General features: G+C 37.3%; 1 protein-coding gene across 1 annotated transcript in view; it reads left to right on the top strand.

Annotated features, from left to right (window-relative positions):
- Positions 1-19327, top strand: part of PRKDC (protein kinase, DNA-activated, catalytic subunit) — a 122949-nt gene that overhangs the window by 43519 nt on the left and 60103 nt on the right. Inside the window, exons 38-50 of the mRNA XM_063130705.1 lie at positions 1143-1247; positions 1770-1937; positions 3647-3774; positions 4463-4670; positions 4793-4971; positions 5689-5857; positions 6115-6180; positions 12119-12188; positions 13122-13270; positions 13546-13683; positions 14375-14494; positions 15683-15826; positions 18935-19086. Coding sequence (XP_062986775.1) covers positions 1143-1247; positions 1770-1937; positions 3647-3774; positions 4463-4670; positions 4793-4971; positions 5689-5857; positions 6115-6180; positions 12119-12188; positions 13122-13270; positions 13546-13683; positions 14375-14494; positions 15683-15826; positions 18935-19086 — 1796 coding nt within the window. The remainder of the gene's footprint in view (positions 1-1142; positions 1248-1769; positions 1938-3646; positions 3775-4462; positions 4671-4792; positions 4972-5688; positions 5858-6114; positions 6181-12118; positions 12189-13121; positions 13271-13545; positions 13684-14374; positions 14495-15682; positions 15827-18934; positions 19087-19327) is intronic.

Raw genomic sequence — 19327 nt, 5'->3', positions numbered from 1 at the left:
GCTTCCCAAAAGCCTATGGGATGTGGCCTGGTAATTATTGCATGCTAGCTGTTCTTCTATGGTGGATGTTGCAGAGCTAATAACCTGCATTTCATAGAATCATAAAATAGTAGAGTTGGAAGGGGCCTATAAGGCCATCGAGTCCAACACCCTGCTCATTGCAGGAATCTACCTTAAAGCATACCTGACAAATGGCTGTCCAGCTGCCTCTTGAATGCCTCTCATGTAGGAGAGCCCACGACCTCCCTAGGTAATTGGTTCCATTGTCGTACTGCTCTAACAGTCAGGAAGTTTCCTGCTCCAGGCATAAAAAATAGTTGGATCTGGCCCTCCACTAATTTGAAAACATAGCTAGTATTAGTAACCTTCCTGTCTGGTTGGGCATCATTGTTGTTTATTGGTCTGCACAGATTTCATTTTATGATTAATAGGAACCTAAATGATATTAAAGGATATTCTTTCTATGAAGAGAGCTTCTAGTTTGAGAAGTTTTGCTGGTGCTGATTGCTGCTGTTCTTTTATTGTTTGTGTTGTTTTATTGTTAATGGATATGAGCCACCCTAAGGATTTTATTCGACAGAGGGTTGTTTATTTACAGTATTGTTACCCCACTCTTCAGCCAGAAAAAGGCTCCCTGAATGGCTTACAAAGATTCATAATGAGACAGTCCCTGCCCTTAGCCTTGCAGTCTGAAAGACACTACAAAAGGAAAAGAAATTGGGAGGGAGGAGGAAAAAAGCAAAACTCATGCTCCAGTTCTTAGTTTCAAAGTTCTTGTAGATATTCTTTCTGGGAGGGAAAGATGAAACAAGTTCCTAGCTTCTGTTTCTTCTCTGGCTGATGTATGGGGTCAGATTGGTCTCCCCCTTGCTCTGATGTTCCCCTTGCTAGGCAGAGGGTGCAGCCTCCCAGTAGCCCTGGGTTCTCTAGCCAATGAATGAGGGTAAATTCCGCAGTCTGTAGGATATACAGCTTTTCATGAATAAATATTCAACCTAAACCTCTCAATATGCACATAGTGTCAACTGAAATATATTTTAGAAATGCTTGTGACTGATTATCAGATTGGATATTTTAATATAGTTGAATTAACAAATAGATTCTATATGAAAGTTCAACGTTAATTTCTTTACTTTCTCCAGATTGACTCTTCTGTGTCATTTAATACACATCATGAGGCATTTTCTGTTGTTTTTAATACATTCACAAGTCTACTTACTGACCAGAAGTTGGGTCTAAACCTCAAGGTAATTGAATTGTATTTTGCCTGCTGCAGTGTTAGCAAAGTACTGGTTACGCTGAGTTCAGATGTCATGCTAAACTATGATTTAGCAAGATGTGGATAAGGCTAGTCTCTTTCCAGGCTCATGTCCTCCTGCTGTGTTGCCGAGAGAAGTTCAGAAGCTTTTGCTTTTAGTTAAATGTCTGAATTGACATAATGTGACTAACATTAACTATGATTAGTTTAAAACAGGACAACTTCAAACTGTGATTTCTGAAGTAGGCTTGTTTAGCCTGATGTAAAAATGTGGCCATTGTTCTTAAAGTAACTAGTAAATCTCCTTTTTATTTTCTTCCTCCAGCACCAGTTGTAATTAAGAGTTTAGAACTCTTTCAATTCCCTTGTTAATATTGAAACTTGATTATAGCCACCATACTTCATGTCCTCAGGAGACAATTTTTTTCCATCAAAACTTTCTTGAAAGAGTAAAGGTTTTAGATGTTTATGAACATATACAATAATATTCTAAATTGCATGTATATTTCAGAGTCAAGCAGTTATTATCCTTCCATTCTTCACTAACCTTGTTGGGGAAAGACTTGGTGACCTTAAGCATGCACTTGACCAACTTGTAGCATTTAATTTCCCTTTGAGATCTGATGAGTTTCCCAAAGGCACCTTAAGATACAATAACTATGTGGACTGCGTTAAAAAAGTAAGTGATAAGATGAGTTAGTTGTATATTCTATATTTTTTAAAAAATGTATGTTACCTGCTTTGAGCACAAAGCCAGATACTTAAAAAAAACCCAAACAAATAAAGCTTAGAAACAAATTATATGTAGAAATGAGAAGCAAATTATATGTAGAAACCATTCATCTATTTTTTATTCCTTGCAATGAAAGGTTTTCTTTCTATGAATCCACATCAGATCTTGTTTTAGCTTCAATATGGATCTTTATTTCTAATACGTTTTTGTAAATCCTGTGTTATTTCACATGCAATTCTTATCTGTTTTTAGTCCCGTAAATATGACTTGGCTGAGATATATTTTTAGGAATGAAAATTGTCTGTTGACTTTTCGTCGAACTATCCTTAGAGTGGATTTATACATAGCATACCATTCTAAAGTTCCAGGTTTTTTAAAAAAAGACACTTGCAGGCATCTTATCTTGGCTTATTGTCCTAGTTTTTTAATTGGCATAAAGCCAGAATTCCCTGGTAGCAAGGAATTTCAAGAACAAAGTACTGAAGCAGCAGAAGGAGTCAGGGGTGTGGGGACCATGGTATTTGAAACCTGGAATGATCATCTCCATTGGGTCATTGTCTGGCAAGATAGAAAGAAGTAATTAATATAGGCTGGATTCATACATAATGCTAAGCCATGATTTATGTTAGCATGGGTTGCTTCTGAATTCCTCAATATAATTTTAAGAGCACATCATTGTTGCATAAGTGAATACAACTTAAGTCCGCACATATGCAGATCTCTCTCTCTCTCTCTGTCTCTCTCTCTCTTGTCCTTCAACATTAAAGGTTCTGGCTTATTATCTGTCTAATACAGTACAGACATTATTGTCCTTTAATTTTCCATATTCTGAACATCTGTCTTTATGCAAATAAAGTTATGGGGAAGTATTTAATGCTGACAGTCTGCCAGTACTCATCAGGCTTTAAGCCACACTGATTTGCTCCATTCTGGAAATGCTACTTTGGGTTAGTGTTCAGTTGCTGTAGTAAGTGCTGGCTCCAATTGCATCACTCTAGAGCAACAGTACCATTGGAAACTGCCCATGAATTAAAATGCTTCTGAAGCCAAATAGATGATTGATTGGCTGTATGGTTACTGGAATTAATTTGTATTCAATTTTGTGTCCATATGTGGAAGGGCTCCTGCTCTATTGTAGCTGTAACCACCCAGGGAGCTTCGGCTATTGGGCGGTATAAAAATGGAATAAATAAATAAATATTGAGAAATAAAGGGTGGACTCAGGCAAACTGGGGAATGTAGAAAAGGTAATGGGGGCAGGATGGATACAGTGATAGTTTTATATTAATGCTCAGTTTTTGTTTTTGTTTATTTATTTGTTACATTTATATCCTGCCTTTCCTTCAAGGAACCCAAGGCAGCATACATTACCCCCTCCTCTCCATTTTATCCTCACAACAGCCCTATGAAGTAGGTTAGGCTGAGGTTTAGTGTTTTCCAAAAGTCACCCAGTGAGTTTCCTGGCACAACTGGACACTAGGACCTGGATCTTCTCAGTTCCAGTCCATCACTCTTAACCGCTACACCACACTGAAGAAGTCATAGTTATTCACCTAATAGCTCACTAGCTATTTCAAAGGATACAAGGAGCTGCAGTATAATCATCTCTCTGTTACATATGCTCTAACAATACAAAAAATTTCTCTCTCTCCTAGTTTCTAGATGCACTAGAACTGTCCCAGAGTCCTATGCTGTTACAGTTGATGACAGAAATTCTTTGCAGAGACCAGAGACACATAATGGAGGAATTATTTGAAATCAGCTTCAAAAGGATTGCCAGAAGGTACTTTAAAGAGCAATTGATCAAAATTAACAGTGAGACAGGTTTCCCTCTTGTTTTTACTGTTTAAATGTCTAAACTGTTTAACAGTTTAAATGTCAAGAGTTGGGTAACTTGAGAATACAGGGTATATGTTAAATCTTTCTTTTTTCCATTTTGCCTTGCCATTAAAATATATTCATGCTGGAGAGATCAGGCTAACTCCTGATGCCTCTTGCTACATGCGGGTGATGCAGATTGTTGTTTATGGAACAACTCCATATTTCTCTGGTGCACTTCAATTGGACCCATACAAGAAGCCTTCGGGTGGGGGTTGGCATGGGGTTTCCCTGTAGGCTTCTGTGTGGCTGATCAATGTATAAAAATGTATTTATTTATTTATTTATTTACTTACTACATTTTTATACTGCCCAATAGCCGAAGCTCTCTGGGCGGTTCACAAAAATTAAAACCATAGTAAAACAACCAACAGGTTATAAAACACTTTATATAGGACATGTGTGGTCAAACAATTTTCTTAAGTTTTCCTTGGATATATCCTGACAGATGCTGATTCTGCCTATTTCAGAATAGTGTCATCATGTTGTAAATAAACCGCTATTTAAGAAGCTGTCTGAAAGAGAATTGGGGATTAGCTTTAAGTTGGAATGTGGTTGAAGGTTTTGTTCTTCAAATTTCTCACTGTGTTTAGAAGTAGCTGTGACAAACAAGTGGCGTTGCTGGACACTGTGCACAAAATGTTCCAATGTGAAACCGTTCTCTCAAATGCAACCTGTCAAGCCTATGTAGATCGCTCTCTTCTGGTGCTGATGCTTCACTGCAGCTTGGATGCATTGAAAGAATTTTTAAGTAAGATTATTGTGATGGCTATGGATACACTAAAGTCCAGGTTTACAAAGGTAAAGGTTATATCCTCTGAAATTAGTATTTTAAATAACTGAACAATTATATTTATGTTCATATCTGAAGTTTCTTGTAAGACCATCACCTAGAACTTACTTATGTTTATATATTTTTCCAGTCAAATGAAACTGCTTTTGAAATGCAACTCACCAAGAAAATGAGCTACTACAAGATTCTGAAAGTGATGTATTCACGTCTTTCCAAACAAGATGTGTATTCTAAGGACTCTAGAATTAACCAAGCTTTTCAGGGCTCCACCTGTGTAGAAGGAAACGAACTTACAAAGACGCTAATAAAGTAAGAATTTTTCACCTCCTTTAAACCAGTGTGCCACTGTTTAACTTGATTTAACTTGATTTCTGTAGTCAGTAAAATAATACTTGAAGACCAATGTTCATGACGCAGAATGCAAGCTTTTCAGTTAATACATATTTCCTCAGGCATGGTTTTTAAAAGCGTGCAGTGGATGACGGAGGGCATGATGTTAGGGTCTTGTGTGTAGATTGCTTCTGTGTGGAATCCTATGCATATTTACTTAGAAGTTCAGTCATACTGTGTTTAATTATGTTTGCTCGCTAGTAAGTTAGAATTGCAGTCCTAGTTTCAAGGGCTTATCCTCATGCCGCTAATATGAGTGGTGTCTATTGCTTTCTCCTTTAATTTTTCTTGAACATCCAGCCTAAGTAAGAAAGTTCTCTTACTATTTATTCCGTCCTACAAAATATTCCCTAGAAAGCTATATGTGAAATCTTTCAACTAAGGCTGAGAATTTTGCAACTGATGTTTGAGTTAGTAGGGGCCACTTTGAAAATACCAAGCAGCTTATTGAAGTTTATTGCTGTTACTGTAAATCATTATAATAAGGTATTCCAGTTTACCTTTGAATAGCAAGTTCTAAATATGAACTAAAGACTATATTACAATTTTAACTCTGCATTTACTGACATACATTAGTCTATGTATGACTTCCTTTAAAATTTCTTATCTGCTTTTTTAATCTGATTTTGTTTCAAGGTCCTGCTATGATGCCTTTTCAGAAAACATGTCAGGTGAAACTCAGCTATTGGAAAAGAGGAGACAGTATCATTGTGCTGCATATAATTGTGCCATTGCTGTTGTTAGCTGTGTGTTCAATGAAAGTAAATTCTACCAAGGCTTTCTTTTCACAGAAAAACCAGAAAAGGTGTGTATTTGATGAAATTTCATCTAGGGCCAAATTTTATTGAGGGATACCTACTTGCCATGTTGAGAGCTGTAGACTTTACATTTTAATAACAACCTCTAGTAATATTTATAAGATTTTTACTGACGTTTTCATGAGGGCAACTCGTCATAAATTATTGTTGGAATAGATGGCTAACATTTTGTACAGTAACTTTAGGTAAAAATGTATAGCATAGTGATCAAATTCAAATTTGCCTGAACTCTTTCATTCCACAGAATTTACTTATTTTTGAAAACTTGTTGGATTTGCAACACCGTTACTCATTTCCTATCGAGATTGAGGTAGGAAGACATTTTTCAGATTACACCAAAAAAAAATCAGTAATTTTTTATGTTGCATAATAATAAATTGAGTGTAATGAAAGCAATAACAAAAACAATGTTGCAATGTAACAAAGATTGCTCTTATCAAATAAGTCACCCATTCTCTGTTGTAGGTATGCCTATGTGGGGGAGTTCCTCTATAGAAATCCATGAGCTTGCTGTGGTCATGGAGAGAAGCTGGAAATATGACACCATATTAACTGGCTTATATTTTCGGGAAATTCTTGTTGCTGATAGTGATGAATAGAAGATGTTAACTTTATTGTTATGCATGTTTCCAGGGAGATGTTAGTCTTACATTCATGAGCAGACTGAGGCCTTTCCTCCTATTCAAGGTGCATCCAGTAGGTGATTGGCTGAGCCAGCAGCTGCTGGACTATGGAGGATGGTTCTCTCACTAAGAGATGTTCCAGGACACGGCAAACAAAATGGGTAACCTAATGGTCAGAAAACACAATATTTGGGAAATCTGTCAGGTTATTCTAAGGGGCAGGGGATGCCTAATTAATCTGTAGATTATTTCCTTCGTCCCCAATATTTCCCTTTAACTATCAGAAGGAGTAATGTGAAGGTCCTACCAATTCACCCTATATTGGCCACATAAGCCACGTGTGTTGGGTTATTGTGCCAGAACTTTTCTCTTTCTGGAACTCTGTTTGTGCTCAGAAACAAACACACATCACGCAGGTCTTACACAGCAGAGCTGGTTTATTTCCTTCAGGCTTCTGTGCAGTTCAATTCAGATCAGTACACTGAGGCATACACAGAGAGCAGTGATCATAGAGCAGTGATCAGTAAGCAGTGATCAGAAACATTTTACACAAGTGAGAAACTATATACACATCTTACACAATTCTTATCTACATTACATACAGCTGTGATGAGGCTAACTTAGAATCTTGGCAAGGTTCCCAGAACAGCCTCTATCTCAAGGTAATTGCCCACAGATAGACTTTCTCTGTTTAACCCTGAGATAGCCATACACACACAATTTTAATGACTAAGCAAGTATTTCTTTTCATATACTTAACAGTCCTCCTCTTGCGCATGTTGTTTAAATTGTGTTACAATCTGAGACCCAGCTTTAAAACATCTCTTTGTGTTTTACCATTGAACGTTCCACCTGTCCTTTCTCATTTTGTTTTACTTTGAATACCCATTTACAGGTAATGGCTTTACGACCTTCAGGTAAAGGTACTAGCTCCCACGTTTCATTTTTTTCCATTGCTCTGATTTCCTCTGACATTGCTTCATGCCAGCCCTGAGCTTCTGTAGATTCCATTTCCTGAATTTCCTCAAATGAAATAGGTTCATAGGCTATTAGTAAAGCTCTATGAGAAACCTGTTTGCTTTGGTATTCATCTGAATAACGAATTGGAGCTTTGCGTTCCCTTTCTGATCGTCTTGGCATAGTTACAGGCATAGTTTCCTCCTTTACAGTTTCTTCCCCCTCCCTCTCTTGCTGAGATTGTTCAGGAATTTCTTCTGTTTCTACAGCTTTCTGTTCTACAGGCAAACTTACATACTGTTTTGTTTCCTGCATTTGTTCATGAAAAACTACATCTCTGTTCACAATTACACTTTTGTGATATGGAGACCACAAACGATAGCCTTTTGTTTGTGTATCATATCCCAACAGTTTACATTCCAAACCTCTTTGAGCTAGCTTTCCTGGTCTGTTTTCTTTCTGAACATGAGCAAAACATTTACTTCCAAAAACCCTTATATGTGACACTCTAGGTTTTCTTTTGTAAAACATTTCATATGGAGTTTTTTCATGTACAGAGTGGTAAAGCCTGTTTAACAAATAATTTGAGGTGGACAAAGCTTCTGCCCAGAACAGATTAGACAATCCTGACTCTTTCAATAGAGCTCTTAACATGTTCTGCAAGGTTCTGTTTTTCCTTTCTGCAACTCCATTTTGAAATGGTGAATATGGAGCAGTAAGGTCATGTTGTATACCCTCATCACTGAGGAATTTTTTAAATTGGTTGCTAAGAAATTCACCTCCCCGGTCCGTTCTTAGATTAGCTATAGGTTCTTTAAATCTATTTTTACTCCACTTAACAAACGCTTTAAACTTTCCAAAAGTTTCACTCTTCTGTTTTAACACATACACAAATCCAAATCTACTGTAATCATCAACAATAGACAAGAAAAATCTGTTTCCTCCTTGACTTGTCTCAAAAGGACCTGCAAGATCTGCATGAATTAATTCAAAAATTCTTTTTGTTGTTCTCTCACTATGTTTTGGAATGTTTGACTTATGACACTTGGTTTCACTGCATACATTACATTCTACATAGTTAGAACATGGTTTGATTTTCACCCCTTCACACAATTCTGGAATCTTAGAAATTATTTTATAGTTGGCGTGACCAAACCTTTTATGAGTTAAATGGATACACTCTTGGTGTGGTTTGCAATTGGCTATTGTTTTTGTTGTGACTTTGCTGGCTACAACTTCATTTTCTGTACAAGTATTAATTACATACAAAGATTCTTTCATTATTCCCTGCACACACACCTTGTTTCCCTGTTTTATAGTACAATTTTCTTCAGTAAAACAAACCTCATACCCCATTTCTGTTAACTGAAACACACTTAGAAGGTTTGTTTCTAATTCTGGTACATATAAAACACTTTGTAGTTCAACTCCCAGACAATCAAAATATACATTACCCACACCACAAATCTGGATTTTTGTTCCATTTGCAAGGGTAACACACTTTTGCTCTGAAGTAGAAGTTTCCAAGGTTACAAATGAAAGTTTGTCTTTTGCCATACTTATTGAAGCCCCAGAGTCCAAAAACCAAGGATTCATTGTCTCTTTGACTCTTGCTAGAAGACACTTCTTTGTTGATTCAGCTTCATTCATGTTGTTTTCTTCTCTCCACTTTGCTGTCAACAGCTTTTTCTTCTTGTTGTTGTTGCAATCCCGCCGTAAATGTTCTGTGGAACCACAATTAAAGCATTTCCTTGCCTTTAATGCAGCCACCACATCAGAAGATTTATGGCTTTGTTGAAATTCAGCCACAGGATGTTTAAGGCTCTGTTGTTTTGAAGCTTGTCTTCTTTCATAGGTTTCCAGTAGTTTTCCAGCTACATACTCGAGGGTTAAATTTTTCTCTTCTTGACTTTCCATCATGGTGACAACCGCGTCGTACGATGAATCAAGACTTGACAAAATCACATAGACTTGGTGTATAGTTGTAAACTCCATCCCTCGTGCCCTGAGTTGATTGAAGATTTCTCTCATGCTTTTCAAATGGTTTGACATAGACTCCCCTGGTTTCAGCTTCATTCCATACAGCTTCCGGGTTAGAATTACTTTACTGCCCGCTGTTTCTCTTTGATATACAGCTTGTAGTGCATTCCAGCACTCTTTTGATGTATTCAAAAACTGAATGAAGGAAATTTGAGAGTCTTCCACAGCTAATGCAATAACTGCCATTGCTTTTGCATCGTCCTTAAACCATTTAGCATTCTGTGGATCTGCTCTATCTGGTGGATCCTCTGTGACTACATACCACAGTTCAGCCTGAATCAGATACATTTGCATTTTGTAAGACCATAATGCATAGTTAGAGTCATTCAGCTTTTCCAACAATTGATGCAAACCAGACATATTAGCTCCTGCCATTTCCTCTGCTTTAGGAATTGGTATCTCACCGTCCTCCTGCTCAGAGTCCTCCTCAGAGTCAGCCGACTGAGATTCTTCCTCACTTTGCAGCACTGGCTTAAGCTTGATGTCTTCCTTCATCAACAGTCTTCTTTTTTTAGCAGACTCCTGGTTCTGATACTGCACCGTTCCCACCAAGTTCTGGTTCTTCTGCCTGGGTTAGGCTGGCGTAGGCTGCTCTAGGCTAGACTGGGCCCATAACCTTTGTTGGGTTATTGTGCCAGAACTTTTCTCTTTCTGGAACTCTGTTTGTGCTCAGAAACAAACACACATCACGCAGGTCTTACACAGCAGAGCTGGTTTATTTCCTTCAGGCTTCTGTGCAGTTCAATTCAGATCAGTACACTGAGGCATACACAGAGAGCAGTGATCATAGAGCAGTGATCAGTAAGCAGTGATCAGAAACATTTTACACAAGTGAGAAACTATATACACATCTTACACAATTCTTATCTACATTACATACAGCTGTGATGAGGCTAACTTAGAATCTTGGCAAGGTTCCCAGAACAGCCTCTATCTCAAGGTAATTGCCCACAGATAGACTTTCTCTGTTTAACCCTGAGATAGCCATACACACACAATTTTAATGACTAAGCAAGTATTTCTTTTCATATACTTAACAACGTGTGTCCAACATCATCAACAACTGTGAAGACGGAGTTTAATACATAGAATGATGGCCTGCAGGAAAAGAATTGCTTGTCTAGTTTAAATCAATATGTGAAATTCTGCACTACCAATACTCATTGTATTTTGGTCCATGTTGTTTTCTAGCATTGTCAGGTCAGAATGTTACAGTCACACTCAGCTAGCAGAACTCCTTATCAGGGTCTAAACTCTAGATAATAGATACAATTTGCCCTCTTGAATGCCTCCCGCCCTCCCTCCCTTCCTTCATTTCTGAGAATAGCACACAACCCTTCCTGTTTCTAGGATCTTTGGTTGTCTCTACATTAAGGAAATTCCACGCAACCTTACCGGGATACTTTCCACATTCACTACCGGCTTTTTTAGACGTGACCGTGATTTTGAATAGAATCTTCCCCTCTTGGCAGTGCTGTTAAGTTCAATGAGGCGGTACCATCTAGTGGAGGAATTCTAGCACTACACCAGCTTTACACGCTGATGGGGAACATCCTGAGATTATTTGCACTTATATTTAAATACTGCATTATCTCGGGGTGGTTGTGGTTGGTTATTGTTTTTTAAAAAGTGAGATTACAGAGGGGAAAGCATTGGACATGTCCTGGAGTTTGACGATGTCATGTAAAGGATTTGCAAACTTCCATGAGTGGTCAATCACGAGTGTGCTCGTGTAGAGTACTAGAGACAAAGGTTGCCTCCATGGCACATAGTACCTTTTACTAATTTGTATGTAGCTCGAGATAGTCTGGTCTTAATTATCCATGGTTCGGTAGCCTCCACATTAGTCTGCTCTGCTGTAACGTGTTATGCATCCCTGTACTGAGTAGGGGGTTGGACTCGATGGCCTTAGTGGCTTCTTCCAACTCTATGATTCTATGTCAAACTGGGTTTTTCAAACTGACTTTTCAGGAATACAACTGCTCACTGGGGCTGGGCATTGCATTTGTATCACATTGATTCTTTGTCAATGGTACTGGCTCTTGATCCATTCCTGGGTGTGATTCAAAGTGCTAGTTTTCAGCTTTAAAACCTTTCATGGCTTGGGGCCAGGATACTGGAATCCTCTGTCTCAGCATATTAAAAATGCTTTGGGAATTTTATTAAAGGTTGCGATATAAATCTCTCAAATAAAATAAAATATTGGGTCATGATTATAGCAAAAGAAGGGAGAGGTTTGACAGAGAAAAGAAGTGACATGAAAGAAGGATTACTTTAGTCAAAATTAAAAATGGCAAAATATAGAGCAGTGGTATTTACATACAGAAAGGAAAGTAGCAACAGGACTTGGCAACAGCTGAGGTATATGGAAAAAAAAGGAAAGGAAGTTTTTCAAGATAACCCTTGTGGAAAGAAGACAATGGCCACGCTTCAGGGAGTTCCTTTTGATCGCCAAAGGCTTGTAGGTTGCCAGTGGGCTCTTTTTCCCTTTGCAGCAAAGTTGCCTGCTTCTGTTCTGTATTATATATGTTTAATTATAGATTTGGTAAACGATATGAAATTATATTTAATGTATTATCAAAGTGCAAACAGATTGGCTCTCCTTTGAAAATATTTTGTATGTTCTAGGTTCCACTTGAAAGAAAGAAACAGTACATTGCTATTAGGAAGGAAGCCAGAGAAGCAATGAGTGATTCAGGTATAATTTCCTGTTACCAAAAAAACCACTGTATTGATATGTTAATGGATGATTTATTTTATATAGAGCCATCAGTATATGCAGTGTTCTACAGAATAAGCTATGCAAAAGTAATCTAGATAATGTTTCCAAGGAGCTTATAATCTATATTTTAATATTTAAAAAGTGAGGAAAGGGTTAAATGCAGTTACATGCACTTTAATACACCATTTCAGTTTGAGACAGGACTTAATACCATTTAATTACGGCCAAAGTGGATTTCGGAGAGGAATTTGAAGGAAGCAAGAGAGCTGCCACTGCATAGGAGTTCCAGGCCTAGGAGATGGGATAATTTCATTTATAATTGAATTGAAAACATTAAAAACATATGCTAGTAGAGTGGAAAACATGCCTTGCAAAACAGTCAAACATTTTAATTGAAAATATTTCCTTTAATCATTAGAATATTACTAAATTAAAAAAATCATTCTGCATTTTAAATGTTTTAATGCACCCTTAGTGTCCCAACTACATTTTTTGTGATTAATTCCCCATAAAAACCAGCTCAGTGAGTCTTATGTGTGACTAAATGTAGGATCAAGGAATTAATGTTTAGGCATTTCTGATTATGTCTGAATATATATTTTAACTTGAAAGAAAGAAAAAGCTTTTTATAGCCCTTTATTTATTTAAAATATTTCTAGGCTGCCTTTCATGGCAGAATCCCTCTGTTGCATACAGCAGATGTCTAGACTCCCTTCATTAAACACAGACACACATGCACCACACACTGAATGGTACAAATCCTGTTCATATTACTAGTTTTACGTAATGCTGCTTATTGGACATATCCAAAGAGATCTGTGCAATAATTCTATCATTCTATTAGGGTTTATTAGCTTTTCAGTCTCTATTTCTCTCTTAATATAACCAGACTAAGCATTTCTCTTTTAGCTGAACCACGCTATTTAGCATCAGCATCATATATGGTAGACAGCAGTCTGAGTGAGGAAATGAGCCAATTTGATTTCTCAACTGGAATACAAAGTTTTTCATATAACTTGCAAGACTCTACCACCTCTGGTCCTCGTCTCAGGAGAAAGGTAACTTGGTTTGTATATTATGTGTAGAAACTGCAAATGTGTCTATGTAGTCTGGATTGTTTTATTTTTCCTTGTTTGTATGAACTTCAGATTTGGAAAAACAACAACATTCATTTAGCATCCTTAAGAAAGCAATCCTGTGGTCTCAACAGAATGCTGTGAGGACAGAGCACTCTGTTTCCTTCTATGCCTTGTCAGCTCTTGCCATTAGGGCTCTGGCTCTGGGATAAATTAAACGTAACATCCTCAGAACTAATTGTCAATTGTTTAAAAAGGAGCCCTCAGAATCGATGGTTCCAGATGATGTTATGGAATTGGAAATGGATGAGCTCAACCAGCATGAATGTATGGCCTCTATGACAACCTTGATCAAACATATGCACAGAAATAACATCACACCCACAATAGAAAAAGTGAGTATCATGTTGTTGTTGTTGTTGTTAACATATATATTTTCTCCGTTTTTTCAAGATGGATTATCGGTGTTTCTCAAGTAAATGCATTGAAAATTCAGCACGCTATTAGGTGAACAATTTCTGTATTGTAAAAACTTAATAATTGTGTGAGTATCATCTGGCTTTGCCCTGAAACAATTTCACAGCGTGTACTTGTAAAAAACTCCCATTTCCCTGAACTTTTTCACCTGTGGTTTAATTGTTGGGAAGCTCCATTACCAATAACTGAGGAAGAATTATGGCTTCATTTCCTTGATTGCAGATGTACGTATGAGTTAGCCTTCTTTTGTTGTCATGTATGAGGGGCCACTATCACAACTTGTAAATCAAATGTTTTCCAAACCTAAGAAGCAAAACACGCACTTCTCATCAAATACATGTAAACTATAAGTTAGGAAGTATTTCAGTTGGATGATTTGCTGCTTAGAACTTTGTGATCAAAGTCTTTGAAATCTTTCACACAGCATTGTTAAGTTTGAGGTCAAGTTGATCTGGGCTGAAACCTGGTTTAAAAAATACTAGAAATGTGTTCCATATAGTTTTCTGAAACTACAGCTGCCAAGTAAAGTTTTTGTTGTTCAGTTATCACTTGCAGTGTGTATGTCTATGTGTGTATGTTACGTATATTTATAATCTTTTTGGTATTTAGGATGTAGATTCACCAGATCTTCCTCCATGGATGAAGCTTCTGCACAGCAAACTGGGGAATCCATCTGTATCACTAAACATTCGCCTGTTTGTAGCAAAACTCATTGTAAATACAGAAGAAGTGAGTCATTTCTTAATGATACTGTAAAAATGCTGTCACAAATGGGCTCTGCAGTTGTATAGCTGTGGTGTACAGGAGCATCAATGTTAGCATAACTTCTTTTCTTCATTACTTATTTTATTAATAAAGGCACTTAAATCCATTGTTTATTAATATACTTGAGGACTGTAATTTAAAACATTATAAAAAGTGGTGAAAAGAAAGCAGTGAAATATGTGCATGTCCTAGTTTGAACAAAACACAATTATAAGTAGATATAACAATACAGGTGCTGTTCTGAATGTATGATAGCCTGTTTGCTTTTGGGTGGGGAGGTGGATTTAGGGCACAATCCTATGCTTGTATAGAGAGAGAAAATCCTACAACCCCCAGCATTCCCCAGCCACCCATGATGGCTGTGGTATGCTGGGAGTTGTAGGACCTTCTATGCATGTTCAAACATGCATAGGATTGCACCCTTAGTATATTTCATGATGGACTGATTTAAATCATATGTTGAAATCACCAAGAAAATAAGGCCAGTATAAATCTAAATGACTGTTGTAATCAACTTTCACTTTTTGAAATGCTTATATTTGCTTAGCAAGCATGCATCAGAACTGGGTGTTTAACCAATTAGAACACAATGCTTTGCAACTAAATAAAGTTTTCATATAATCTAAAAGCATGTGTCAAAACTTCTGGCAGTACAGCTTTTTGTACTATGTTTTGCATACATGTATGCCTTGGCTATAAGCTAACAGGAGACATTACTTTTGTGAAGGCTAAGGCTTCAATCCTATGTGCGTGTTTTGGAAATACGTCCCACACAATGAAGCGGAACTTGCTTCTTCATCTGCAGGCATAATGTCAATCTGTAACAAGTCTCCAGAACTTCCTAGAAGCAAGCGATGGTTGCTACTTGACAAAATATTGTTTCTCTGTGACACAATGAATGTCCATACAATTCAATTAGTAGAATTGTAAATAATAACCTCCCAACTAATACATTGCATAGTTCAGATAGTTGGGTGAAAAATAATAATACAAGATCATTTGTACGGGCTTAATTGATGAACCTAGAAAAAGTCATGCTTAGCGTCTCATTGCAAGCGATGTGCTATTATCTAAGGCATTTAACTGGGGTAACAATTAATTGATTTCAGAATGGTGGCCATGTGCACATGCTTTCCAATTTTTCTTCTCTAGGTTTTCCAACCTTATGCAAAGTGGTGGTTAGGCCCCTTACTACAGCTGGTTGTTTCTGGTGATAATGGAGGAGAAGGGATTCATTACATGGTGGTGGAGATAGTGGTCACCCTACTTTCCTGGACGAGTGTTGCTATTCCTAAAGTAAGGAAACAAGGAATTTATTTAGTCATAATCTGATGCAGGGTGGATGTATTTGTATTGGCCATTAACTAAGACAAATATTTTTAGGAAGAATAAAATTTATCTTTTCTTAATAAGGAGCACCACTGATAATTCATGTATAATAACTTTTAGAGCACCAATAAGTTCTAAATATTTATTTATTTATTCATTCATTCATTTGTTACATTTCTATACTGCCCAACAGCTGAAGCTGTCTGGGTGATTAGCAGAAATTAAAACCACAAAATACAGCATAAAATACAATCTAAAATATAATGGCTTAAAACTGCAATATAAAAGTGCAGCCAGAGTAAGAACCTAGTAGTGCAGAGATTTAAAATGCAATAGCAGATTTAAAACAGCAGAGGTAAACCTGGAATACTAAAATGCTAAAAATGCTTGGGAAAATTAAAAGGTGCTGGAAAGAGCACAATGTAGGAGCCAGGCAAATCTCTCTAGGAAGATCATTCCATAAACAGGGTACCACAGCAGAGAAATCCTTTTCCTGGTAGCCACCCAGGACAATCCTTCAGGTAGCTTGAGGAGACACTTTAGTTGAATGCTTGTGGATATTATTAGCACTAAATACGTGTTATCAATAATATGTCAAGAGTATTTTGAGAATGCATTTATACATTTAAACTTTGTGTTATCCTATGGAGTCCTCCATTGCTGAAATGTTGATACTTTGCTGCTCCTGAACAGTTAATCAATATAGAATAGGTGATAAAAGACCTCTTAATGGCCCAGCTAATGTTTTACAATGATGTGAACTTTCAAACTTGCACATTGTTCATTAGGCATAGGTATATGGAGAAAATACAGAATTGCACTGGCTCATAGCTGCATTTGCTGTTGTTCAAATAAGAGATGAAAGCAGATTATGTTAACATCCTTACATGCTTGTGGCTCACATTTCTTTTAATCTCTTCAGAAACAGTGGACTGCATGAAAACTGTTCTGCAAGTGAAAATATTAACTATGAGAAAAGGAAGATTTTCTCTAGCTCTAGTTTTCTTAAAGCCTCATAGTCTAGGGCAAATATAACAAAACACAAATAGCCATTATTTTACTAGTTGGCGATTAATTTTGAAACCGTATTGTTCAGTTCAAATTGGTGGTATTTCCTAACAGAGAAGAACAGCTAATATTAACATAGAGCTAGCTCAGTTCTCTCTTTTTTTAAAAAAAATTGTGTCTGCTCTATTTTATGTCATAGACATAGTTCTGAAGAAGTGAGGAGGGCCTTCCTAAAGTAAGAATGTTGATGTGCATATGTACATGCGTGTGCGCTCTCTCTTTCTCACCCGCACACATCCTAGAAAGCAATATGTCTAGCAAGGTCTACTTATGTGGATGTTATCTACCAAGGCTGCAAGTTTCTTCACAGCCTGTTTGAACTAAGTTGGTTATTGTGCATGCACAGGACTGCACAGTAGCCTACAAGTATAACTTGAACCTTATAGACACAGAGTGTATTGAGATGCATAAGAGGACAGCAGTCATGGCATGAAAGGAGAGGTCCTCTTATGGATCAGTAACTGGTTAAAGAACATAAAGCAGAGAATAGGAATAAATGATGAATTCTCCCAGTGGAGGAATGTAAATAGTGGGGGATCACAGGGGATCTGTATTGCGACTACTGCTTTTTAACTTGTTCATAAATGATCTGGAATTAGGGGTGAGCAGTGAGGGGGTCACTTTTACTGTTGACATCAAATTATTTTGGGTGGTTAAAACAAAACCTGATTGGAAAGAGCCCCCAAAGAATCTCTCGAACTGGGAGAACGGGCTATAAAATAGGAAATGACGTTCAGTTTAAGAAAGTTTAAAGCGGTGCTCATTGGGCCATAAAATCCTAACTTCACCTACATGCTGATGGGATCTGAAGGCAGTGTTTGACCAAGAAAAGAGATCTTGGGATTCTGGTGGATAGCTCAGTGTGTGATGCAGTGTGTGATTGCTGCAAAAATGAAAAATTTCATGTTGGGCATAATCAAAAAAGGAGTTGAAAATAAAACACCCAATATCATACTGCCCTTCTAAAAATCACACTTGGAATACTGTGTACAGTTCTGATCACTGCACCTCAAAAGGATATTATAGAGTTGAAAAGGTGCAGAAAAGGGCAACCAAAATGTTCAAGGTGCCAGAGCAACTCCTCTATGAGGAAAATTTATGACATCTGGGACTGTTTAGTGTTGAAAAAAAGGTGAATAAAATTATGGATAGAGGTGTACAAAATTATGCATGGTGTGGAGAAAATGGTTAGACTTTTTTTCTCTCCCTTTCATAATACTAGAATTGGAGTCAACCTATGAATCAGATTGGTAAAGGATTCAGGGCCACCAATTTAGACTGCTTTAAAAGCAGATTAGACATTTTCATGAAGGAAAAGGCTATCAATGACTCTTGTTATGATGGCTATATATTTCCCCTAGCGGTAGAGGCAGAATGCCTCTGTATACCAGTTGCTGGGGGACAAGAGCAATATGGTGCTATTGTACTCTCTCCTATTTTTGGGCTTTCCATAAATAGCTGATTGGGCAGAGTCTGAACAGAATGCTGGATTAGGTAGGCCTTTGGTCTGATCCAGCATGGCTCTTATGTTCTAATGACACAGTTGCCTTTTTTTACTTAAAGATGTATTTTATTTTATTGTTTCCTTGTTAGACCCTAACTTAATTACCTTATTCTAGGCCATGAGGCAAGAATTAGGATTGCCAAGCAGTGTGTTTGCCTTGATGCTTGTCCCAGAATTATTTTGCTCTTGATTGATGATGCAGTTGGAGAACCAGCCCTTTGTAATATCCATATATATATTGTCAAGGGAAATGGGAATTGTACCACCACTACTATTATTTAACATTTGTTTGGTATAAATATGCTTTTCAGTATACACTATGCTTTTCAGTATACACAACAACTTTATTTGCATTTTCCCACAAGACATTGTTAGTCATGTTAATTAATTGAGCAGTGCTTATACTTTGAATGCTGAATAGTGGAGGGAAGTAGTTGTGTGTATCTGTATTCAATCAACAAGTCTTGTGTGTAATATGTTGCTTTGTGAATTCTTCATACTAGGGAGATATCAAGGATGAAGTCCTAGCTAACAGATTGCTTGAGTTCTTGATGAAGAATGCATTCCACCCGAAAAGAGCCGTGTTCAGACATAACCTAGAAATTATCAAGACTGTAGTAGAGTGCTGGAAAGACTGTCTTAGCATACCTTACAGGTAAATCATCTTAATAAAGATACAGTTGCAGTATACAGCTAGGATCAATGTTGAGTTATGCTTGTGATCACAAAAGCATCTAAGTCAGTGGTTCCCAATTAGCTAAGTACTGTGGACCCCTTGTTTTTCAAATGCCAAGCCATGGACCCCCCACTTTTGAAAAATTTGTTATATCTATGATAGTTACCTGTGTGAAGCAATTTTTTGGAGAAAATAAGGGGTAGCCCCTAATAAGCAAAGG

The sequence above is a fragment of the Elgaria multicarinata genome, chromosome 7 (genome assembly GCF_023053635.1).
Source record: "Elgaria multicarinata webbii isolate HBS135686 ecotype San Diego chromosome 7, rElgMul1.1.pri, whole genome shotgun sequence".
Taxonomy (NCBI): Eukaryota; Metazoa; Chordata; class Lepidosauria; order Squamata; family Anguidae; genus Elgaria; species Elgaria multicarinata.
The sequence above is the reverse complement of the archived record's forward strand: the minus strand, read 5'-3'. Positions and strand labels throughout refer to the sequence as shown.